Source organism: Coregonus clupeaformis, chromosome 27 (genome assembly GCF_020615455.1).
Source record: "Coregonus clupeaformis isolate EN_2021a chromosome 27, ASM2061545v1, whole genome shotgun sequence".
NCBI lineage: Eukaryota > Metazoa > Chordata > Actinopteri > Salmoniformes > Salmonidae > Coregonus > Coregonus clupeaformis.
This window is the reverse complement of record NC_059218.1, coordinates 36,252,394-36,278,605: the sequence shown is the minus strand read 5'-3', so window position 1 is coordinate 36,278,605 and position 26,212 is coordinate 36,252,394. Positions and strand designations below refer to the sequence as shown.

At 47.7% G+C, this 26,212-nt stretch overlaps 1 protein-coding gene across 1 annotated transcript; it reads right to left on the bottom strand.

The window, feature by feature from the left end:
• Window positions 1-8,157: 8,157 nt before the first annotated feature.
• LOC121541336 (claudin-4-like) lies at window positions 8,158-9,199 on the bottom strand. The gene is made up of 3 exons (XM_041850314.2): window positions 8,611-9,199; window positions 8,361-8,514; window positions 8,158-8,234 (listed from the first exon to the last, which is right to left on the bottom strand). The coding sequence occupies exons 1-3, from the start codon at window positions 9,169-9,171 to the stop codon at window positions 8,158-8,160; spliced, it is 792 nt and encodes a 263-aa protein (XP_041706248.2). The 5' UTR covers window positions 9,172-9,199.
• Between the last annotated feature and the right edge of the window lie 17,013 nt (window positions 9,200-26,212).

The window sequence follows — 26,212 nt, the reverse complement described above, 5'->3', positions numbered from 1 at the left end:
GGAAAATCTGGGAAACCAGGCCTGCTATTCATAGCAGACTTCGAAAAGGCATTTGCTAAAGTACAACTGGGGTTTATATATAAATGCCTGAGCATTTCAATTTTGGAGAATCTATTATAAAATGGGTCAAAATCATGTATAGTAAAACAAGGTTGAAACAAGGTTGTCCACTATCGGCATATCTATTTATTATCGCCATCGAGATGTTAGCTCTTCAAATCAGATCCATCAATAATATCAAGGGATTAGAAATCCAGGGCATAAAAACAAAGGTGTCATTGTACGCTGATGATTCATGTTTTCTTTTAAATCCACAACTAGATCCCTCCACAGCCTCATAGAGGATCTAGATACATTATGACAAATGTACTATATTACGTATTGGATCACTAAAAAAATACAATTTTTACATTATCATGTAGTTTACCAATAAAATGGTCTGATGGTGATGTGGATATACTCGGAATACATATCCCAAAGGAAATAAATGATCTCACTCCAATAAATTTTAGCAAAGTTAGCAAAAATAGATAAGATCTTGATACCATGGAAAGGTAAATACCTGTCAATTTGTGGAAAAATCACCCTGATTAACTCTTTAGTATTATCCCAGTTTACCTATTTGCTTTTGGTCTTGCCTACGCCTAGCGAACAGTTTTTTAAAATTATATGAGGAAAAAAATATTCAACTTTATTTGAACGGCAAGCCAGACAAAATTAAACGGGCCTATTTATATAATGAATATGAATTCGGAGGACAGAAATGATTAAATATTAAAACATTAGACCTATCACTAAAAGCTTCAGTCATACAAAAGTTATACTTAAATCCGAACTGGTTCTCTAGCAAATTAGTAAGATTGTCTCACCCAATGTTCAAGAATGGTCTTTTTCCCATAATTCAGATTACAACCTCTCACTTTCAGTTATTTGAAAAGGAAATCATCTCCCAAATATTACTATTTCTAAAACAAGCCATAGAAAGATGGTTGCAATTTCAATTGAATCCTCCAGAAACGACAGAACAAATAATGCAACAAATATTATGGTTCAACTCAAATACACTAATTGACAAAAAAACTTTTTTTTGACAAAATTAAAAAAAAAGCTATAATCTTCGTAAATGATATCATCGCTAGGACTGGTGGAGTTATGTCGCATATGCAGCTAACAAAAACATGTGGAAATGTCTGCTCTACCCAAAATTACAACCAAATAATTGCAGTCTTACCGAAAAAATGGAAGAGGAAAGTGGAAGGGGGAGAAAGTAAGGAACTTGTCTGTCGGCCTTGCATTAAAGAACATAATTGGTTAAAGAAAACAGTGATAAATGAAAAAGTATACCAGTTTCATTTAAGGACGAAAGGATTGACAGCCGTCCCATATAGATTGCAAAATAGTTGGGAAGAGATTTTTGACGTACCGATCCCATGGCACAGTGTTTATGAACTGATACGCAAAACGACACCGGATTCAAAACTTAGAATCTTTCAATTTAAATTATTATATCAAATTCTTGCTACCATGTCACGCCCTGACTCAGGGGACGCTTATATGTTGAATCAGGGTGTGTATATTCTATGTTGTGTGGTTCTATGTTTTCTATCTCGTATGGGGATTTCTATGTTGGCCGGTGGTGGTTCCCAATCAGAGGCAGCTGTCGCTCGTTGTCTCTGATTGGGGACCATATTTAGGCAGCCTATTGGCACTATTGAGTTGTGGGATCTTGCTCCGTGTGAGGTATGTTGTTTGTGTCTACCTTGGACTTTTCGTTTCGTTTATTGTTTTGTCGAGTGTTTATTAAGTTTAAATAAACATGTATGCATATCACGCTGCACCTTGGTCTGACCCGTCTATGAACGAACGTGACAGAAGATCCCACCAAACGAGGACCAAGCAGCGTGTCCATGAGCAGACAGCCTGGACCTGGGAGGAGATCCTGGACGGTAAGGGATCCTGGACTTGGGAGGAGATTCAGGCTGGGATGGATCGCCGTCCCTGGGAGGAGACAGTGGAGGCCCGGTATAGAGAGGAGAAACGGCGCCAACAGTGCCGACGACGGAGACCCGAGAGGCAACCCCAAGAAACAATTTTGGGGGCACACGGTGTGGACGACGAGGCAGCAGGAGGCCGTTAAATGGCGGATCTGCAGGTTAGGAGAGGAGGCCACCATGTTACGGGGGCTATTGGTTCAGAGGGAGCAGGAGTTATTCGGTCAGAGGGAGGTGCTACAGGAGGCTAAAAGGGAGAAGGAAAGTGTAGAGGCACGGCGAGAGGAGCTGGTTAGGCAGCAGAAGGAGCGGGGGTTAATAAAGGAACCCAGTCCCGCTCCTCGCACCAAGGAAGTGGTGCGTGTCGCCAGTCCGGTCCGGCCCGTTCCTGCTCCCCGCACTAAGCCAGTGGTGCGTATTCCCAGTACGGCCCGACCCGTTCCTGCTCCTCGCACCAAGCAAGTGGTGCGCGTCGCCAGCCCGGCCCGGCCTGTTCCTGCTCCTCGCACCAAGACAGTAGTGCGCGTCGCCATTCCGGCCCGGCCTGTTCCTGCTCCTCGCACCAAACCAGTGGTGCGTGTTCCCAGCCCGGCCCGGCCCGTTCCTGCTCCTCGCACCAAACCAGTGGTGCGTGTTCCCAGCCCGGCCCGGCCTGTTCCTGCTCCTCCCACCAAGCCAGTGGTGCGCGTCGCCAGCCCGGCCCGGCCTGTTCCTGCTCCACGCAACAAGCCAGTGGTGCGCATCACCAGTCCGGCCCGGCCTGTTCCTGCTCCACGCACCAAGCCAGTGCCAGTCCGGCCCGGCCTGTTCCTGCTCCTCGGATCAACCTAGTTGTGCGCGTCACCAGTCCGGCCCGGCCTGTTCCTGCTCCTCGCACCAAGCCAGTGGTGCGCGTCGCCAGCCCGGTCCGGCCTGTTCCTGCTCCTCGCAATAAGCCAGTGGTGCGCGTCGCCAGCCCGGTCCGGCCCGTTCCTGCTCCTCGCACCAAGCCAGTGGTGCGCGTCGCCAGCCCGGCCCGGCCCGTTCCTGCTCCTCGCACCAAGCCAGTGGTGCGCGTCGCCAGCCCGGTCCGGCCCGTTCCTGCTCCTCGCACCAAGCCAGTGGTGCGCGTCGCCAGCCTGGTCTGGCCCGTTCCTGCTCCTCGCACCATGCCAGTGGTGCGCGTCGCCAGTCCGGCCCGGCCTGTTCCTGCTCCTCGCACCAAGCCAGTGGTGCGCGTCGCCAGCCCGGTCCGGCCTGTTCCTGCTCCTCGCACCAAGCCAGTGGTGCGCGTTGCCAGGCCGGTCCGGCCTGTGCCTACTTTTTTTTTAAATACCGGCCCCCCATGGGAATCGAACCCACAACCCTGGCATTGCAAACGCTATCCCTGCCGGCCAAACCCTCCCCTACCTTGGACGACGCTGGGCCAATTGTGCGCCGCCCCATGTCTCTATTTGGTCAATAACAAAAGTTTCTCAATACTTTGTTATATACCCTTTGTTGGCAATGACACAGGTCAAACGTTTTCTGTAAGTCTTCACAAGGTTTTCACACACTGTTGCTGGTATTTTGGCCCATTCCTCCATGCAGATCTTCTCTAGAGCAGTGATGTTTTGGGGCTGTCGCTGGGCAACACGGACTTTCAACTCCCTCCAAAGATTTTCTATGGGGTTGAGATCTGGAGACTGGCTAGGCCACTCCAGGACCTTGAAATGCTTCTTACAAAGCCACTCATTCGTTGCCCGGGCGGTGTGTTTGGGATCATTGTCATGCTGAAAGACCCAGCCACGTTTCATCTTCAATGCCATTGCTGATGGAAGGAGGTTTTCACTCAAAATCTCACGATACATGGCCCCATTCATTTTTTCCTTTACACGGATCAGTCGTCCTGGTCCCTTTGCAGAAAAACAGCCCCAAAGCATGATGTTTCCACCCCCGTGCTCCACAGTAGGTATGGTGTTCTTTGGATGCAACTCAGCATTCTTTGTCCTCCAAACACGACGAGTTGAGTTTTTACCAAAAAGTTCTATTTTGGTTTCATCTGACCATATGACATTCCCCCAATCCTCTTCTGGATCATCCAAATGCACTCTAGCAAACTTCAGACGGGCATGGACATGTACTGGCTTAAGCAGGGGGACACTTCTGGCACTGCAGGATTTGAGTCCCTGGCGGCGTAGTGTGTCACTGATGGTAGGCTTTGTTACTTTGGTCCCAGCTCTCTGCAGGTCATTCACTAGGTCCCCCCGTGTGGTTCTGGGATTTTTGCTCACCGTTCTTGTGATCATTTTGACCCCACGGGGTGAGATCTTGCGTGGAGCCCCAGATCGAGGGAGATTATCAGTGGTCTTGTATGTCTTCCATTTCCTAATAATTGCTCCCACAGTTGATTTCTTCAAACCAAGATGCTTACCTATTGCAGATTCAGTCTTCCCAGCCTGGTGCAGGTCTACAATTTTGTTTCTGGTGTCCTTTGACAGCTCTTTGGTCTTGGCCATAGTGGAGTTTGGAGTGTGACTGTTTGAGGTTGTGGACAGGTGTCTTTTATACTGATAACAAGTTCAAACAGGTGCCATTAATACATGTAACGAGTGGAGGACAGAGGAGCCTCTTAAAGAAGAAGTTACAGGTCTGTGAGTGCCAGAAATCTTGCTTGTTTGTAGGTGACCAAATACTTATTTTCCACCATAATTTGCAAATAAATTCATTAAAAATCCTACAAATCAATTTGTCTGTTATAGTTGACGTGTACCGATGATGAAAATTACAGGCCTCTCTCATCTTTTTAAGTGGGAGAACTTGCACAATTGGTGGCTGACTAAATACTTTTTTTCCCCACTGTATATATATATATATATATATATATATGCGAGAGAAAAAGAAAAAAAACATATGGGGGATTGCAGACAATGACATTGATGGAAGTTACAATCTATCTACAATATTAAAGCTGATCTACCCCCTAAAAAAATTAAAATAAAAATAAAATAAAAAGGTGGGTGAAGACTTTTGCAATCCACTGTAAAGGACCCTTCCCTCAGGGATGAAGGACCCTCCCCTCAGGGATAAAACACTCTTCCCTCTCGGATAAAGGACCCTTCCCTCAGGGATAAAACACTCTTCCCTCAGGGATAAAGGACCGTTCCCCCAATGTTAAAACACTCTTCCCTCAGGGATTAAGGACCCTTCCCTCAGGGATAAAGCACCCTTCCTTCAGGGATAAAGGACACTTTCCTTGGGGATAAAGAATACTTACCTCAGGGATAAATAAAGGACCCTTCCCTCAGGGATAGTGAAAGGATCCTTCCCTCAGGGATAAAACACTCTTCCCTCAGGGATAAAGGACCCTTCCCTCAGGGATAAAACACTCTTCCCTCAGGGATAAAGGACCCTTCCCTCAGGGATAAAACACTCTTCCCTCTGGGATAAAGGACCATTCCCTCAGGGATGAAATACTCTTCCCTCAGGGATAAAACACTCTTCCCTCAGTGGTAGCTGTGAGTCTATTCTGTGTATCACTGATTCAACACATGGCAATATTTTTTATGTGGCCATTTTTAGTAAGTGTTACTGATTCAAAGAACAATATCAGTCCCTGAAAGTGCCAGTGTGGGTGCAGGCTTTTGTTCCAGCCAGGCAGTAACACACCTGATTCAACTGATCAAAGTCTGCATTGAAGACTAACATTTAAAGTGTAGCCATTATCAATAATCATATTGCTGATAACTATACTGTATGTATTGCTTACAACCTATTGCTTAGAGTAGTAGAATGGCTCAGATAAATTAAGGTTGTGTAAGACACAATTTAGGGAATCAGAGACAGTTGTCAACTCAGGCTTTACTCATGAAGCAGCAGCAGACTATGGTCCCTCTTATCAGAAGCAGTGAAGCGGCCCACCTATTAAATTCAGCTGAGAACATCAGGTTATTACTCCGCAGGAAGTTCTCATGGTCCGAGTTTAGTGTCAAGTCAAGGGCAACCAAGAAGATCAAGATCAGGTGGATGAGACCAGCCAGGATGAAGAATATTCTGCCAAAGATAATCACTTCAACTTTAGACATATTCATATTCCTTTGGGTACAGTTGGTGCACTGTAGCTGAGATGGAGAGTATCATCCCTAGCAACCCTAGAATAATGGAGAAGTAGGTGATGATCTGAGTTAGTCTGACCTCTCTGTACTGTGGAAAGTCCATCAATCCCGATGTAAACAAAGCACAGGCCACTATGGAGACAATCCATCCCATTACTCCCATAGTGATGCCCACGATCTCCATGCCCATCAACATGCACTTCCTGGAAGAACAAGGATGTGACTCAACAAAGAGACTCCAGAACAGTGGAGATGTTATATTTCCAGAGAAGATCCTGGATGCTACAGGCCTACAGCTTCATTCTTTGCAAGCAAAGTTCTAAAACAGCAGATTGTTCAAAGTTCTTTTCTCACAGATGTTTGTTGCAGAGTTCTTCTGTGATACTAGAGAGCCCGGCCAGTCAGAAGCCCAAGGGCGCTTGACGTCATCTGCTGCCATGGAAACACAACCTGTACAGATGTGGTGAAGTGTGTGGTCGTTACCGTGTGTGAGGAACTGGTGAGCCTGTTTCTACCCCAACTGTTTTGTTGTTGCCCTGGCAAAAGTAAGCAATATGGCAATATTGCACAAGCTCCCCTAAAACTTTTTGAAGACTAATTCTGTGCACTTCTATTGAGAAACACTGGGCTATGGTAACGTAAGATCATATAAGATACCAGTGATGGAATTTAAGTGAGTTGTGAAGTTGGGAATGTCTCTCTTAAAGCAGTAGCAGCAGCAGCTGCACCAGACTATGGTCCCAACCACAATATGACATAAACTCCTCTATGGCCTTTTGCAGACAGAGCTGTTAGCGAGAGGTTGATTGAGTCGTTGTTGAGTCTGTCTGGTTCCTCTTGAAGATGCAGCAGCAGAGTATGGTCCCTCCTATCAGGAGCATGGCGGCGGACCACCTATTGAATTGAGCCAAGTAACCCAAAACACTTGCCTGTGCTCATGCCCAGGAGCAGGGTGGCCGCCCCCAGCCGAAGTACAGCAAGGCCCCCAGCTCAGTCTTTCCTCCAATCCTAGTGGAGGAATCACTGATGATTGAAATGGCTACCATGGAAACAGGGATGAGGATGAAAATTCCGGCCAGGATGAAAAGTTTTCCAGAGATGAATATCAACTTGGCCTGAGAAGGTTATTATTTGATGCAGTTGGTGCACTTGGTTCCGACCACGTAGACCTTGACCCCCAAAACCCCCAGGATTTACCAATAAAGTTCTAGAACAACATAACATTATCTTCTACATGTTCTCACCTTCTGATTCTACTGTAACTGGAGATCTGGGTTAGTCACAAGGCCACTACATCAACTTGATGCTGGGATGTCACTTAAATATGTTGTCATGAAAACAACCTATTCATTCAGATGTGGGGCAGTATGTGGTTGAGACCCGCTTGAGGGAGATACTGGTGATATTCAGAGTTAGATTGAAACTACATGCTGAAAAACCCTTGAGTGTGAAATACATAATCGTAAGGTTGGATTGATGGACTGGAATGAACTATACAATAGACTAAATAGATTAATGATAACAGTTTCATGGACATGGCTTGATATAATTCTACACTATGATATATGTTTCAGTCAGAAGGTCCCAGACACTGACTGTAGCTTGTGGTTAACGTGGTGAACATAAACAGGAAATGCACGGCAACAACCAGGAAACGCTTTGCAGTCAGATACGTTTTTTATTTGAACATCTTTAACAGAGTTAAACAATCAACTTCTGATTCAATTCTTTCTCCACTTAAATTCATCCCATTTTAAAGAAACATAAAGAGAAGTATCTATATGGGCATCGGAAATCAGAGAGGTAACAGTGAGAATACTTCCCTTCATTGTAGTCTCCTCAGGAACAACTTCTCACAGTCTAAATTAACTGAATATTTGAACACAATATGTCAATAACTCCCCTTTGACCTGTTAAAGAGAAGGTGGAACAATAACTATGTTGCTTTCACACCTATCTGGTCCCTTACGATATTCTAACATTGAACAGATAGGATAGAGACCATTTTTCATCATATAATTACATATAGAATCACAATTCTTGGATCCCCTATGGTTTTTATAACAAGAAGGTACAGCTTCTGGACAGAGACATTAGTGGGAGGCTGATTTAGTCGTTGTCGAGTCTGGGTTCTTCCTCTTCAAGGTGCTGCAGCAGAGTATGGTCCCTCCTATCAGGAGCATAGAGGCGGACCATCTACAGAATTCAGCAAAAAAGAACAAAACCTCCCACCGGTATTTTGAAATATTCTGTGTCAAGAAATAGACCAAGAAGACAGTGGTGAGTTGCAGGGTACCAGCCAGGATGAAGAATATTCCAACGATGAACCTGGCCTTGACCCTGGTCCTGTTACTCTTGATGCAGTTACAGCACTTGGTCCCAAAGATGGACCCCATCACTCCTAGAGCTCCCAGGATGGTGGAGATGGAGGTGATCTTCAGCATATCCATCTGTATGTCCCAAAATGGGCCCAATATAGTCATATAACAGGGCACTAGGGAGACTACCCATCCACAGATTCCCATCATCCATCCAAAGACTCCCACAGTGATGCACAGTATGAAACCTCCAATCAGGAGCAGGGCGGCCGCCCCCAAGCCGAAGTACAGCGAGGCCCCCAGCTCATTCTTCCCTCCGATCCACTTGAAGTAGTCACTGTTGATTAATCTGGCTACCATGGAAACAGGGATGAGGATGAGAATTCCGGCCAGCAAGAAAAGTATTCCAGAGATAATAATCAACTTGGCCTGAGACGTTTGTTCTTTGATGCAGTTGGTGCACTTGGCTCCAACCATGGAGACCGTGACCCCCAGAACTCCCAGGATGATGGCAGTGATGATCATGGCTCCGGCATACTCCATACTGGGGGGCCTGTTCCCCCTTAAGTTGTGCACATTACACTGTGTCTGTCCCGTGCTTTGGGTCACACAACTCATCCACAGGCCGCGCAAGTACACCCCTGTGGTGGTAAAGTTAGCTGCTATGAAGGTTGTCTCTATCCAGGTGGGGAGTGCACAGATCACGATGGTAAGTATTAATCCTATGACTCCCAGGGCAATGCCCATGACCTCCACCATTTCCACGATATCCACGATATCCATGCCCATCAAAATGCTTTATCACTGACTGCGTCTCGCTCAGCAGATTCGTTCACTCTGATGTTCGTTGCTGAGGTCTTCTATAAGATTGGAGAGCTGAGCCACTCAGAAAACCTCTATAACTGCTCAATGCTGTGATGTCACTTAAATATATTGTCATGGAAACATAAATCCTATCAATACGGGTGTGGGGTAGTATGCGGTTGCGACCCAAATGTGTGAAAAACTCGACTTATTTTCAAACTCTCAAGATTTTCAGATAATCTTACACCCACGGCCTGTTCTGAGAAGAAATTATGAAGGTACGCCTCACAGTTTTTTAACCGCATCCTTTATTGCTGTTTTCACCTTCCTAATATTGAGTTGCACCCCCCTTTTGCCCTCAAAACAGCCTAAAAAACAACGGGCATGGAGTATACAAGATTTTGTACTCAATGTATATGAAGACACTGGTGTGGTGCTGGAGATAATGAATATGATTTTACAAATAAGCAGTCCACCTTTAAGAAATGTTAAGTCCCACCAAAAAGCAGGTCTTCATGTAAAGCAGTTGATAATGGCATGGATTATTAGAGCAGAAGCGCAGCCTATCCAGCAATGAAGCACAGTGCCCATGGAAGGAGAGATATGCCATTTGTGCCAGTTGATCTGGTATTTAGAAACATAAAACACTATTGGTTTCCCCCCCATTTAATTTAATTTGATTAAAAACCAAGCATAGCCTACCGTCCCCTTAATTAATCAAAGCTGGTTTAGCAGCTTCGCATAGGTACATACTTTTATCCTGGCCATACATTAGCCAAGTAGCCTATGAATGAAGTGGTTTTAAATGGTCTGCTGAGAGTGCCTTGAAATATTTGAGGTTTTTTGCAATCATGCTTTTTTATGATTCACAATTCACATACCTGCATACTTAATTTTGATTGTTCAAGTAGGCTATCCATCCCCATTTTCAAAGAGCGCCCCTCGTCCGATTACCAAAGACGCGCTCCTCCAAACTATTCAGTCCTCCTATAATGCCATATTAATGGCAAATTCTTTTGACAATGTGTCTCGGACATAGGCAACAATATAATTGACAGGAGCCTAGTATTTTGTATAGAAGTTTAAATGTTACGCGTAAAGACATTTAGGCCTACGAGTGCACACAATGCCATGGAACGAGAGAAATTAGATTCATGAAATCTTGCTTCTGACTCCATCCTATTTAGAAATATTGTTGTTGTTTTTTAAAATTACATTGCTTGTTTTTCATTTAATTTGATTAAAAACCAAGCATAGCCTCCTCAGTTAAGGCTTTTTTTTTGTCCTGCCCAATGCATTCGCTAAGATTTACTATTGGGGTTTTTAATAGAGCCCTAGGATATGTAAAGAAAGAAAGAACGGTTCACTGTTGTCATGAAAGGGTTAATAGAAATGCCTGACATGTCTGCAGCCATGGACATGTAGCTTTGTTATATGTTCTTAAACTACATATAGGAATGTTTAAAAAAAACACTGAATCATGTTGCAGGTTCAATTTTATAAACTAGTTTCATTGAAGTACGAAGGCAACAGATTAAAAACATAACAGCAATTAGATAGTGATTTTAAAGTAATGGAGTATGGAGCGCTGCATGCTGCCTTCGTACTTCAATGGGAGCTACAACACCTGTGTACATCTGAACCAGTCTGACCTGGTCCTTGGCCTACAGGTGTGTGGGTTTATACGTTTATTCACATTTATAAACTGCCCAGATGAAATGATTCAAACAGCACCAGTACTTACTTAGTCATATACTACCACATACATGTCTGAGGTTAGGGTTTGCTTCAAAGCCTGCCAGGACTCTAGACACCTGACTGGTGAACGAAACCACTGCATGGGGTTGGTTTAAAGATATTAGGTCAGAGAGAGAGAGAGAGAGAGCAAGAGAGCGAGAGAGAGAGAAAGAGAGAGAGAGAGAGAGAAAGAGAGAGAGAGAGGTGTGTGTGTGTGTAATTCCATACCTATATGAGATGGCAAGGTGAAGCTACTTTATGCATCTCAGATCTACATGATGTGCCTAAAGTGTGATTGATGGACAACCCCCCCTCGATTCTGCCATATTGCTTTCACCTATCAATTCCTATCAGATCTGTGAAAGGGAGGTAACTTAAGCATAAGGGGGGATCCTATTTTCCAGCCTTGATCTTATTCAAAGAACTCACTGCCAAGCATCAACTAATCGGGTGTCTGTATTTTTTTCAAGCCAACCACCATAACCCAATCAGTCTTCATGTTTTTCCTTATAAAGGCAGAATTTTCAGCAGGAGCCTTTTGGCAATCTGGAAAAACGCACGGGGACTTTGAGAGGATGAATGAAATACAAACTATTAAATTAAGAATGGCCAGAAACTGTATCTCAGATCCACTCTATAGACCACACATGTCCAGTCTGTTGTAATACCAGGCATGGAAGACAGACAGAGTGTTGTTCAGAGGAGTGCACTTAGAGCTAGCAGTCAGCTAGTGGGAAGTTGGTGGGGGAGTTAAGGTTAGGGTTAGGTTAAGTGTTAGGGTTTAGGGAAAAAAGGATTTTGAACGGGAATCAATTGTTTGATCCCAACAAGGAGAGTAAAACAAATATACTACAGCTCTGGGTGGTTCTAGAAGAGTGACCCTCTGAACTACCAGATATCTACTTGGTATGCATACTACAGCTCTGGGTGGTTCTAGAAGAGTGACCCTCTGAACTACCAGATATCTACTTGGTATTCATACTACAGCTCTGGGTGGTTCTAGAAGAGTGACCCTCTGAACTACCAGATATCTACTTGGTATGCATACTACAGCTCTGGGTGGTTCTAGAAGAGTTACCCTCTGAACTACCAGATATCTACTTGGTATGCATACTACAGCTCTGGGTGGTTCTAGAAGAGTTACCCTCTGAACTACCAGATATCTACTTGGTATGCATACTACAGCTCTGGGTGGTTCTAGAAGAGTGACCCTCTGAACTACCAGATATCTACTTGGTATGCATACTACAGCTCTGGGTGGTTCTAGAACATTGACATCACTTAGCGTTGGATGGGATTTTTCTTTTAATGTCTCTATAAATCTCACAGGAGTTTATGAACACCATTATTGTTGCACACAGGTAAGATAGAGACAGGTAGGTGAGTATTGAACACAGGTAAGATAGAGACAGGTAGGTTAGTATTGAACACAGGTCAGAAAGAAACAGGTAGGTGAGCATTGAACACAGGTAAGATAGAGAAGGGTAGGTGAGTATTGAACACAGGTAAGATAGAGACAGGTAGGTGAGTATTGAACACAGGTAAAATAGAGAAAGACAGGTGAGTATTGAACACAGGTAAGATAGAGAAAGGTAAGTGAGTATTGAACACAGGTAAGAAAGAGACAGGTAGGTGAGTATTGAACACAGGTAAGATAGAGACCGGTAGGTGAGTATTGAACACAGGTAAGATAGAGACAGGTAGGTGAGTATTGAACACAGGTAAGATAGAGACAGGTAGGTGAGTATTGAACACAGGTAAGATAGAGACAGGTAGGTGAGTATTGAACACAGGTAAGAAAGAGACAGGTAGGTGAGCATTGAACACAGGTAAGATAGAGACAGGTAGGTGAGTATTGAACACAGGTAAGATAGAGACAGGTAGGTGAGTATTGAACACAGGTAAGATAGAGACAGGTAAGTGAGTATTGAACACAGGTAAGAAAGAGACAGGTAGGTGAGTATTGAACACAGGTAAGATAGAGACAGGTAGGTGAGTATTGAACACAGGTAAGATAGAGACATTTAGGTGAGTATTGAACACAGGTAAGATAGAGACAGGTAGGTGAGTATTGAACACAGGTAAGAAAGAGACAGGTAGGTGAGTATTGAACACAGGTAAGATAGAGACAGGTAGGTGAGTATTGAACACAGGTAAGACAGAGACAGGTAAGTGAGTATTGAACACAGGTAAGAAAGAGACAGGTAGGTGAGCATTGAACACAGGTAAGATAGAGACAGGTAGGTGAGTATTGAACACAGGTAAGATAGAGAAGGGTAGGTGAGTATTGAATACAGGTAAGATAGAGACAGGTATGTGAGTATTGAATACAGGTAAGATAGAGACAGGTAGGTGAGTATTGAACACAGGTAAGAAAGAGGCAGGTAGGTGAGTATTGAACACAGGTAAGATAGAGACAGGTAGGTGAGTATTGAACACAGGTAAAATAGAGAAAGACAGGTGAGTATTGAACACAGGTAAGATAGAGAAAGGTAAGTGAGTATTGAACACAGGTAAAATAGAGAAAGACAGGTGAGTATTGAACACAGGTAAGATAGAGAAAGGTAAGTGAGTATTGAACACAGGTAAGACAGAGACAGGTAGGTGAGTATTGAACACAGGTCAGAAAGAGACAGGTAGGTGAGTATTGAACACAGGTAAGAGAGACAGGTAGGTGAGTATTGAACACAGGTCAAAAAGAGACAGGTAGGTGAGTATTGAACACAGGTCAGATAGAGACAGGTAGGTGAGTGTTGAACACAGATAAAATAGAGAAAGACAGGTGAGTATTGAACACAGGTAAGATAGAGAAAGGTAAGTGAGTGTTGAACACAGGACAGAAAGAGACAGGTAGGTGAGTATTGAACACAGGTCAGATAGAGACAGGTAGGTGAGTATTGAACACAGGTAAGATAGAGACAGGTAGGTGAGTATTGAACACAGGTCAGAAAGAGACAGGTAGGTAAGTATTGAACACAGGTCAGATAGAGACAGGTAGGTTAGTATTGAACACAGGTCAGATAGAGACAGGTAGGTAGGCTAAGTGTCTATGAGCGTTATACAACTGGTGCAGTGGCACTAAAGCAGTTCATGTTGTTCTGTGTAAATCCCAGTGTCGTTGACAGACAGCTAATGGTCAGTCGGTCAGTCAGTCAGTGCTGAGACATCACTAAAGACCATGGCCTTGCTGTTACCCACTTGGCCATTTACAGTGCATTCAGAAAGTATTCAGACCCCTTGACTTTTTCCACATTTTGTTACATTACCTACTTGTTCTAAAATTGATTAAATTGTTTTTTTCCCTCATCAATCTACACACAATACCCCATAATGACTAAGCAAAAACAATTATTTGAGATTTTACCAAATTTGTAAAAAAATTAAATAAAATAAAACATACCTTGTTTACATAAGTATTCAGACCCTTTGCTACAAGACTCCAAATTGAGCTCGGGTGCATCTTGTTTCCATTGATCATCCTTGAGATGTTTCTACAACTTGATTGGAGTCCACCTGTGGTAAATTCATTTGATTCAACATGATTTGGAAAGGCACACACCTGTCTATATAAGGTCCCACAGCTGACAGTTCATGTCAGAGCAAAACACAAGCCATGAGGTCGAAGGAATTGTCCTTAGAACTCAGAGATAGGATTGTGTCGAGGCACAGATCTGGGGAACGGTACCAAAAAATATCTGCAGCATTGAAGGTCCCCAAGAACACAGTGGCCTCCATCATTGTTAAATGGAAAAAGTTTGGAACCACCAAGACTCTTCCTAGAGCTGGCTGCCCTGCCAAACTGAGCAATAGGGGAGAAGGGCCTTGGTCAGGGAGGTGACCAAGAACTCGATGGTCACTTTGACAGAGCTCCACAGTTCCTCTGTGGAGATGGGAGAACCTTCCAGAAGGGCAACCATCTCTGCACCACTCCACCAATCAGGCCTTTAAGGTAGAGTGGCCAGACGGAAGCCACTCCTCAGTAAAAGGCACATGACAGAACCGCTTGGAGTTTTCCAAAAAAGGCACCTAAAGACTCTCAGACCAGGAGAAACAAGATTCTCTGGTCTGATTAATCCAAGATTTAACTCTTTGGCCTTAATGAAGCATGGTGGTGGCAACATGTTTTTCAGCGGCAGGGACTGGGAGACTAGTCGGGATCGAGGGAAAAATTAATGGAGCAAAGTACAGAGAGATCCTTGATTAAAACCTGCTCCAGAGCGCTCAGGACCCCAGACTGGGGCGAAGGTTCACCTTCCAACAGAACAACGACCCTAAGCACACAGCCAAGACAACGCAGGAGTGGCTTCAGGACAAGTCTCTGAATGTTCCTGAGTGGCACAGCCAGAGCCTGGACTTGAACCCGGTCGAACATCTCTGGAGAGACCTGAGAATAGTTGTGTAGCGACGCTCCCCATCCAACCTTACAGAGCTTGAGAGGATCTGCAGAGAACAATGGGAGAAACTCCCCAAATACCAAGCTTGTAGTTTCATAGTTGTAGTGTAGTGTTTTTGCTTTGTCATTATGAGGTATTGTGTGTATATTGATGAGGGGGAAAAACGATTTAATACATTATAAAATAAGGCTGTAACGTAACAAAATGTTTAAAAGTTCAAGGTGTTTGAATACCTTCCGAATGCAGCGTATATTGGTCTAACAAGACAGACAAAGTCTGGGTTTCATATCCTCTTATAGTATAAATAAAGATAAAGTACCCTTCCCTCAGAGATAAAGTACTCTTCCCTCAGAGATAAAGGACCCTTCCCCCAGGGATAAATAAAGGACCCTCTCCTCAGGGATAAAACACTCTTCCCTCAGGGATAAAGGACCCTTCACTCAGGGATAAAACACTCTTCCCTCTGGGATATAGGACCCTTCCCTCAAGGATAAAGGACCCTTCCCTCTGGGATAAAGGACTCTTCCCTCAGGGATAAAGTACTCTTCCCTCAGAGATAAAGGACCCTTCCCCCGGGATAAATAAAGGACCCTTTCCTCAGGAATAAAACACTCTTCCCTCAGGGATAAAGGACCCTTACTCAGGGATAAAACACTCTTCCCTCTGGGATATAGGACCCTTCCCTCAAGGATGAAGGACCCTTCACTCAGGGATAAAGGACAAGGTGAAGGACCCAAACATAGGGCTCTAGTCAAAAGTAGTTTACTATGTAGGGAATAGGGTTCCATTTGTGGCGCACTCAAGGACAGGTGTTCACAGGAACACAAAGTAATGACTCAAATCAAAGCAGCATCAAGTAGACGAGTTTATATTCTTCATAAAGGATTGGTTGAGTTCAGGGACATGTATATTGGCTATACACTGCCTTTCTTTGTCTGTCTGTCTGTCTGCCTGCCTGTCTGTCTACATACAGTGGGGGAAAAAAGTATTTAGTCAGCCACCAATTGTGCAAGTTCTCCCACTTAAAAAGATGAGAGAGGCCTGTAATTTTCATCATAGGTACACGTCAACTATGACAGACAAAATGAGAAAAAAAAATCCAGAAAGTCACATTTTAGGATTTTTTATGAATTTATTTGCAAATTATGGTGGAAAATAAGTATTTGGTCAATAACAAAAGTTTCTCAATACTTTGTTATATACCCTTTGTTGGCAATGACACAGGTCAAACATTTTCTGTAAGTCTTCACAAGGTTTTCACACACTGTTGCTGGAATTTTGGCCCATTCCTCCATTCCTCCTCTAGAGCAGTGATGTTTTGGGGCTGTCGCTGGGCAACACAGACTTTCAACTCCCTCCAAAGATTGTCTATGGGGTTGAGATCTGGAGACTGGCTAGGCCACTCAAGGGCCTTGAAATGCTTCTTACGAAGCCACTCCTTCGTTGCCCGGGCGGTGTGTTTGGGATCATTGTCATACTGAAAGACCCAGCCACGTTTCATCTTCAATGCCCTTGCTGATGGAAGGAGGTTTTCACTCAAAATCTCACGATACATGGCCCCATTCATTCTTTCCTTTACACGGATCAGTCGTCCTGGTCCCTTTGCAGAAAAACAGCCCCAAAGCATGATGTTTCCACCCCCATGCTTCACAGTAGGTATGGTGTTCTTTGGATGCAACTCAGCATTCTTTGTCCTCCAAACACGACGAGTTGAGTTTTTACCAAAAAGTTCTATTTTGGTTTCATCTGACCATATGACATTCTCCCAATCCTCTTCTGGATCATCCAAATACACTCTAGCAAACTTCAGACGGGCCTGGACATGTACTGGCTTAAGCAGGGGGACACGTCTGGCACTGCAGGATTTGAGTCCCTGGCGGCGTAGTGTGTCACTGATGGTAGGCTTTGTTACTTTGGTCCCAGCTCTCTGCAGGTCATTCACTAGGTCCCCCCGTGTGGTTCTGGGATTTTTGCTCACCGTTCTTGTGATCATTTTGACCCCACGGGGTGAGATCTTGCGTGGAGCCCCAGATCGAGGGAGATTATCAGTGGTCTTGTATGTCTTCCATTTCCTAATAATTGCTCCCACAGTTGATTTCTTCAAACCAAGATGCTTACCTATTGCAGATTCAGTCTTCCCAGCCTGGTGCAGGTCTACAATTTTGTTTCTGGTGTCCTTTGACAGCTCTTTGGTCTTGGCCATAGTGGAGTTTGGAGTGTGACTGTTTGACGTTGTAGACAGGTGACTTTTATACTGATAACAAGTTCAAACAGGTGCCATTAATACAGGTAACGAGTGGAGGACAGAGGAGCCTCTTAAAGAAGAAGTTACAGGTCTGTGAGAGCCAGAAATCTTGCTTGTTTGTAGGTGACCAAATACATATTTTCCACCATAATTTGCAAATAAATTCATAAAAAATCCTACAATGTGATTTTCTGGAATTGTTTTCTCTCAATTTGTCTGTCATAGTTGACATGTACCTATGATGAAAATTACAGGCCTCTAGGTCAGTAGAAATAGAACAGTTGTTTACACTCTATGGGGAGATCTGTAAAGGGCAGATCAAAACAGAGAGTCAGTGAATAGCCAAATACATTTCCTTAAACCCCTTGGATCGTGCTGAGGAATATGAGACCCAACACACACCAACACAATTGTCACGCCCTGGCTCTGGGGACACTGTTATGTTGAGCCAGGGTGTGTGGATCTATGTGTTTTGTTTCTATGGTGTAAATTCTATGGGTGCTATTTCTATGTTGGCCAGAGTGGCTCCCAATCAGAGGCAACGAGTGTCAGCTGTCGTTGGTTGTCTCTGATTGGGAGCCATATTTAAACTGTCTGTTTTCCCTTTGTTTTTGTGGGATCTTGTTTCAAGTTGGTTGTGTTTGACCGTGAACTGTCACGTTACCGTTTTTGTTGTTTTGATCGTGTTTTGCTCAATAAAGAGTATGTTTGCCTGCAACGCTGCGCCTTGGTCCTCATCTCTTACCGACGATCGTGACAACAATATATTTCATAAGATCCCTTGGTGACCATACTGCAATAAAGGAGCTGTAAACAAAAATACAACACTGTATGCCGTTCATCCCTGACTTTTTCATTTCTACTGAAAATGACTTTACGAACAGAACCAGATCTAAACTATGTCCTTGTAGTTCCTCACTACTCAGACACAGACACCTATAAGGAACTAGGTAGAAATGGGGAGTCTGGTGATATCAACTCAACTTCAGAATTACCATCAAATATTAGGAAGAAGTCATAGTTACGTCTGCAGCTGTGACCAAATGGGGAAAAAACTGTTAGGTTTAAATCTAAATCAGTTGGTATGAACAGATAGACCAATTTCTTTTGCCCTTTTACAGGAAACCATAGTTAGAAATTAATGAAGCAGACGTGAAGTTGAGCGTTTATGGTAAATAGGTCAGGCTGGTGTCTGCGTTCGATAAGAGATGTCAGGTGTAAACTTGGCCTAGGGTTGGCAGGACAGAAACAGACAGGAAGTGATGGGTGTGAAAACAACAAGTAACTTGCACGCAGCTGTCATGGGTCCCTTACCGACTGATTCTGACAGTTGTTTTTACACAAATGTGTTAGCCACAGCTTTATAGGGTGTTTACATTTCATAATGGCCTGAAATAAAATAAAAACTTAACGCACATGAATAATTATAGCGGTTCATTTATAGGGGGAATGTCCATTTTGGCGGGTAGGGGGTCCCCTCGAAGGCATTTTGAAATGGGCTCCCAAATCGCTAAGTCCACCCTAACTTACATTGGCGATGATGGAATCGTATTTTTGGCCCACTAACATCTGGTTATCAACTCAGACCACGAGGTAGGAAGAAGCACGAGGTTCCACCTGTCACGATCGTCAGGGAGAGAAGTAGACCAAGGCGCAGCGTGTTGAGCGAACATGTTTACTTTATTTAATTAAAGCACGAACAAAACAATAAACGACTCGTGAAGTCCACGGTATCAATGACCGAACACGGAACAAAAACCCACAAACACAAAGTGAAAAACAGACAGCTAAATATGGCTCCCAATCAGAGACAACCAGCCAACAGCTGACACTCGTTGCCTCTGATTGGGAGTCACTCAGGCAAACATAGAAAACAACAAACCAGAACCCCCAACATAGAAACACACCACATAGAACAAACACACCCTGGCTCAACAACTAGAGTCCCATAGCCAGGGTGTGACAGTACCCCCCCCTAAAGGCGCGGACCGCGACCGCGCCTCAAAAAGAGCAAAACAGGGGAGGGCTGGGTGGGCATTCCTCCTCGGCGGCGGTTCTGGCTCCGGGCTTGCCCACCACCCTCCAACAAACCCCCCACAGCGCCCCCGGTCCGGTCCCGCTGGCCGGAACTGACCTGGACGTAGCAGGAGCGGTTAGCTTCAGCTCCGTAGTGGAGCCGTTGACCGGTACCTGGTTAGGCACCGGTGACCCAGGCACGGGTTGTGCCGGACAGACGACGCGCACCCCTGGCTTGGCGCGTGAGGCAGGAACGGACCGGACCGGGCTGACGATGCGCACCCCCGGCTTGGTGCGTGGAGCAGCAACGGGCCGGACCGGGCTGACGATACGCACCCCTGGCTTGGTGCGTGGAGCAGGAACGGACCGGACCGGGCTGACGATACGCACCCCTGGCTTGGTGCGTGGAGCAGGAACGGACCGGACCGGGCTGACGATGCGCACCCCTGGCTTGGCGCGTGGAGCAGCAACGGGCCGGACCGGGCTGACGATACGCACCCCTGGCTTGGTGCGTGGATCAGGAACGGACCGGACCGGGCTGACGACGCGCACCCCTGGCCCGGTGCGTGGAGCCGGAACGGGCCTCACCGGACTGACGACTCGCACCCCCGGCCTGGTGCGTGGAGCAGCGACGGGCCTTACCAGGCTGACGACTCACACCCCGGGCTTGGTGCGAGTAGCAGGAACGGGCTGGACCAAGCTGACGACTCGCACCGTAGGCTTGGTGCGAGTGGCAGGAACAGGCCGGGCCGGCCTGGCGACGCACACCGTAGGCTTGGTGCGTGGAGCAGGGACAGGCCGGGCTGGGCTGTCGACGCACACCGTAGGCTTGGTGCGTGGAGCAGGGACAGGCCTGGCTGGGCTGTCGACGCACACTGTAGGCTTGGTGCGTGGAGCAGGGACAGGCCGGACCGGGCTGGCGACGCACACCGTAGGCTTGGTGCGTGGAGCAGGGACAGGCCGGACTGGGCTGGCGACGCACACCGTAGGCTTGGTGCGTGGAGCAGGGACAGGCCGGGCTGGGCTGGCAACGCACACCGTAGGCTTGGTGCGTGGAGCAGGGACAGGCCGGGCTGGGCTGGCAACGCACACCGTAGGCTTGGTGCGTGGAGCAGGGACAGGCCGGACTGGGCTGGCGACGCACACCGTAGGCTTGGTGCGTGGAGCAGGGACAGGCCGGGCTGGGCTGGCAACGCACACCGTAGGCTTGGTGCGTGGAGCAGGGACAGGCCGGGCTGGGCTGGCGACGCACACCGTAGGCTTGGTGCGAGGGGCAGGAACAGGCCGGGCTGGGCTGGCGACGTGCACCGTACACTTAGTGCGGGAAGCAGGAACGGGCCGGACTGGGCTGGCGACGCACACCGTAGGCTTGGTGCGAGGGGCAGGAACAGGCCGGGCTGGGCTGGCGACGTGCACCGTACACTTAGTGCGGGAAGCAGGAACGGGCCGGACCGGACTGGTGACGCACACCACTTGCTTGGTGTGAGGAGCGGGACTGGGTTTCGTCATAACCCCCCGCTCCCTCAGCTGCCTACCGAGTTCCTCTCGCCTTGCCTCATTTCTCACCCTTTCCCTTATCGCCTCCAAAAGCTCCATCCTCTGCAACACTAACTCCTGCTCCCTCTGCGCCAGTAGCCCCCTTAACCTGGTGGCCTCCTCACCTAATCGCCCTGTGGCAGCCTCCTGCTGCCTAGTCGCCCCTGCCGTGTGCCCCCCCTAAAAATGTTTTGGGGTTGCCTCTCGCCTGTCCGACGTTGACCCTGCTGACGCCGCTGCTCCTCTCTCCGTCGCCTCTCCACCGTCTCACTCCATGGCTGGCGATCCATCCCGGCCAGGATTTCCTCCCATGTCCAGGCTGCCTGCTCCTGGACACGCTGCTTGGTCTTGGTACGGTGGGTTTTTCTGTCACGATCGTCAGGGAGAGAAGTAGACCAAGGCGCAGCGTGTTGAGCGAACATGTTTACTTTATTTAATTAAAGCACGAACAAAACAATAAACGACTCGTGAAGTCCACGGTATCAATGACCGAACACGGAACAAAAACCCACAAACACAAAGTGAAAAACAGACAGCTAAATATGGCTCCCAATCAGAGACAACCAGCCAACAGCTGACACTCGTTGCCTCTGATTGGGAGTCACTCAGGCAAACATAGAAAACAACAAACCAGAACCCCCAACATAGAAACACACCACATAGAACAAACACACCCTGGCTCAACAACTAGAGTCCCATAGCCAGGGTGTGACAGTACCCCCCCCTAAAGGCGCGGACCGCGACCGAGCCTCAAAAAGAGCATAACAGGGGAGGGCTGGGTGGGCATTCCTCCTCGGCGGCGGTTCTGGCTCCGGGCTTGCCCACCACCCTCCAACAAACCCCCCACAGCGCCCCCGGTCCGGTCTGGCCCCGCTGGCCGGAACTGACCTGGACGTAGCAGGAGCGGTTAGCTTCAGCTCCGTAGTGGAGCCGTTGACCGGTACCTGGTTAGGCACCGGTGACCCAGGCACGGGTTGTGCCGGACAGACGACGCGCACCCCTGGCTTGGCGCGTGAGGCAGGAACGGACCGGACCGGGCTGACGATGCGCACCCCCGGCTTGGTGCGTGGAGCAGCAACGGGCCGGACCGGGCTGACGATACGCACCCCTGGCTTGTTGCATGGAGCAGGAACGGACCGGACCGGGCTGACGATACGCACCCCTGGCTTGGTGCGTGGAGCAGGAACGGACCGGACCGGGCTGACGATGCGCACCCCTGGCTTGGCGCGTGGAGCAGCAACGGGCCGGACCGGGCTGACGATACGCACCCCTGGCTTGGTGCGTGGATCAGGAACGGACCGGACCGGGCTGACGACGCGCACCCCTGGCCCGGTGCGTGGAGCCGGAACGGGCCTCACCGGACTGACGACTCGCACCCCCGGCCTGGTGCGTGGAGCAGCGACGGGCCTTACCAGGCTGACGACTCACACCCCGGGCTTGGTGCGAGTAGCAGGAACGGGCTGGACCAAACTGACGACTCGCACCGTAGGCTTGGTGCGAGTGGCAGGAACAGGCCGGGCCGGCCTGGCGACGCACACCGTAGGCTTGGTGCGTGGAGCAGGGACAGGCCGGGCTGGACTGTCGACGCACACCGTAGGCTTGGTGCGTGGAGCAGGGACAGGCCTGGCTGGGCTGTCGACGCACACTGTAGGCTTGGTGCGTGGAGCAGGGACAGGCCGGACCGGGCTGGCGACGCACACCGTAGGCTTGGTGCGTGGAGCAGGGACAGGCCGGACTGGGCTGGCGACGCACACCGTAGGCTTGGTGCGTGGAGCAGGGACAGGCCGGGCTGGGCTGGCGACGCACACCGTAGGCTTGGTGCGTGGAGCAGGGACAGGCCGGGCTGGGCTGGCAACGCACACCGTAGGCTTGGTGCGTGGAGCAGGGACAGGCCGGGCTGGGCTGGCGACGCACACCGTAGGCTTGGTGCGTGGAGCAGGGACAGGCCGGGCTGGGCTGGCGACGCACACCGTAGGCTTGGTGCGTGGAGCAGGGACAGGCCGGGCTGGGCTGGCGACGCACACCGTAGGCTTGGTGCGAGGGGCAGGAACAGGCCGGGCTGGGCTGGCGACGTGCACCGTACACTTAGTGCGGGAAGCAGGAACGGGCCGGACTGGGCTGGCGACGCACACCGTAGGCTTGGTGCGAGGGGCAGGAACAGGCCGGGCTGGGCTGGCGACGTGCACCGTACACTTAGTGCGGGAAGCAGGAACGGGCCGGACCGGACTGGTGACGCACACCACTTGCTTGGTGTGAGGAGCGGGACTGGGTTTCGTCATAACCCCCCGCTCCCTCAGCTGCCTACCGAGTTCCTCTCGCCGTGCCTCATTTCTCACCCCTTTCCCTTATCGCCTCCAAAAGCTCCATCCTCTGCAACACTAACTCCTGCTCCCTCTGCGCCAGTAGCCCCCTTAACCTGGTGGCCTCCTCACCTAATCGCCCTGTGGCAGCCTCCTGCTGCCTAGTCGCCCCTGCCGTGTGCCCCCCCCTAAAAATGTTTTGGGGTTGCCTCTCGCCTGTCCGACGTTGACCCTGCTGACGCCGCTGCTCCTCTCTCCGTCGCCTCTCCACCGTCTCACTCCATGGCCGGCGATCCATCCCGGCCAGGATTTCCTCCCATGTCCAGGCTGCCTGCTCCTGGACACGCTGCTTGGTCTTGGTACGGTGGGTTTTTCTGTCACGATCGTCAGGGAGAGAAGTAGACCAAGGCGCAGCGTGTTGAGCGAACATGTTTACTTTATTTAATTAAAGCACGAACAAAACAATAAACGACTCGTGAAGTCCACGGTATCAATGACCGAACACGGAACAAAAACCCACAAACACAAAGTGAAAAACAGACAGCTAAATATGGCTCCCAATCAGAGACAACCAGCCAACAGCTGACACTCGTTGCCTCTGATTGGGAGTCACTCAGGCAAACATAGAAAACAACAAACCAGAACCCCCAACATAGAAACACACCACATAGAACAAACACACCCTGGCTCAACAACTAGAGTCCCATAGCCAGGGTGTGACACCACCAAATGAAGTCAGGAGACAGCACAAGAGTTGCAATTTAATAAGAGTTGCATTTTATTGTAAATAATAATGGAAAAGTTGTTTAATTTGGTGGTATTTCCACCACCTATAGAAACATCCCACTTCAACCCCAGCCCTTAGACAGCATGCTTACATCTCCCTCTCAAGTGGTTTTAAAAGGAAGTGGTAACGGTGAGTCGATTCTGTGCATCACTGATTCAACACATGGCAATATATTTTATGTGGCCATTTATAGTAAGGGTTACTGATTCAAAGAACAATATCAGTCCCTGAAAGTGCCAGTGTGGGTGCAGGCTTTTGTTCCAGCCAGGCAGTAACACAACTGATTCGACTGATCAAAGTCTGCATTGAAGACTAACATTTAAAGTGTAGCCATTATCAATCATCATATTGCTTACAACTATACTGCATGTATTGCTTACAACCTGTTGCTTAGAGTGGTAGAATGGCTCAGATAAATTATGGTCGTGTAAGACACGATTTAGGGAATCAGAGTCAGTTGTCAACTCAGGCTTTCTTTTATGAAGCAGCAGCAGACTATGGTCCCTCCTATCAGAAGCAGTGAAGCGGCCCACCTATTAAATTCAGCTGAGAACATCAGGTTATTACTCCGCAGGAAGTTCTCATGGTCCGAGTTTAGTGTCAAGTCAAGGGCAACCAAGAAGATCAAGATCAGGTGGATGAGACCAGCCAGGATGAAGAATATTCTGCCAAAGATAATCACTTCAACTTTAGACATATTCATATTTCTCTGGGTACAGTTGGTGCACTGTAGCTGAGATGGAGAGTATCATCCCTAGCAACCCTAGAATAATGGAGAAGTAAGTGATGATCTGAGTTAGTCTGACCTCTCTGTACTGTGGAAAGTCCATCAATCCCGATGTAAACAAAGCACAGGCCACTATGGAGACAATCCATCCCATTACTCCCATAGTGATGCCCACGATCTCCATGCCCATCAACATGCACTTCCTGGAAGAACAAGGATGTGACTCAACAAAGAGACTCCAGAACAGTGGAGATGTTATATTTCCAGAGAAGATCCTGGATGCTACAGGCCTACAGCTTCATTCTTTGCAAGCAAAGTTCTAAAACAGCAGATTGTTCAACGTTCTTTTCTCACAGATGTTTGTTGCAGAGTTCTTCTGTGATACTAGAGAGCCCGGCCAGTCAGAAGTCCAAGGGCGCTTGACGTCATCTGCTGCCATGGAAACACAACCTGTACAGATGTGGTGAAGTGTGTGGTCGTTACTGTGTGTGAGGAACTGGTGAGCCTGTTTCTACCCCAACTGTTTTGTTGTTGTCCTGTCAGAAGTAAGCAATATGGCAATACTGCACAAGCTCCCCTAAGACTTTTTGAAGACTAATTCTGTGCACTTCTATTGAGAAACACTGTGATATGGTAACATAAGATCAGATGAGATACCAGTGATGGAATTTAAGTGAGTTGTTAAGTTGGGAATTTCTCTCTTAAAGCAGTAGCAGCAGCAGCTGCACCAGACTATGGTCCCAACCACAATATGACATAAACTCCTCTATGACCTTTTGCAGACAGAGCTGTTAGCAAGAGGTTGATTGAGTCGTTGTTGAGTCTGTCTGGCCGCCCCCCAGCCTAACTACAGCGAGGTCCCCAGCTCAGTCTTCCCTCCGATCCACTTGGAGGAGTGATGTTTGATCTGGCTGCCATGGAAACAGGGATGAGGATGAGAGTTCCGGCCAGGATGAAAAGTATTCCAGAGATGATTATCAACTTGGCCTGAGAAGTTTATTCTTTGATGCAGTTGGTGCACTTGGCTCCAACCATGGAAACCGTGACCCCCAGAACCCCCAGGATGATGGCAGTGAGGATCGTGGCTCCGGAATTCTCCAAACTTAAGTTGTGCACTTCACACTGTGTCTGTCCCGTGCTTTGGGTCACACAACTCATCCACAGGCCAAGCAAGTACACCTCTGTGGTGGTAAAGTTAGCTGCTATGAAGGTTGTCTCTATCCAGGTGGGGAGTGCACAGATCACGATGGTAAGTATTAATCCTATGACTCCCAGGGCAATGCC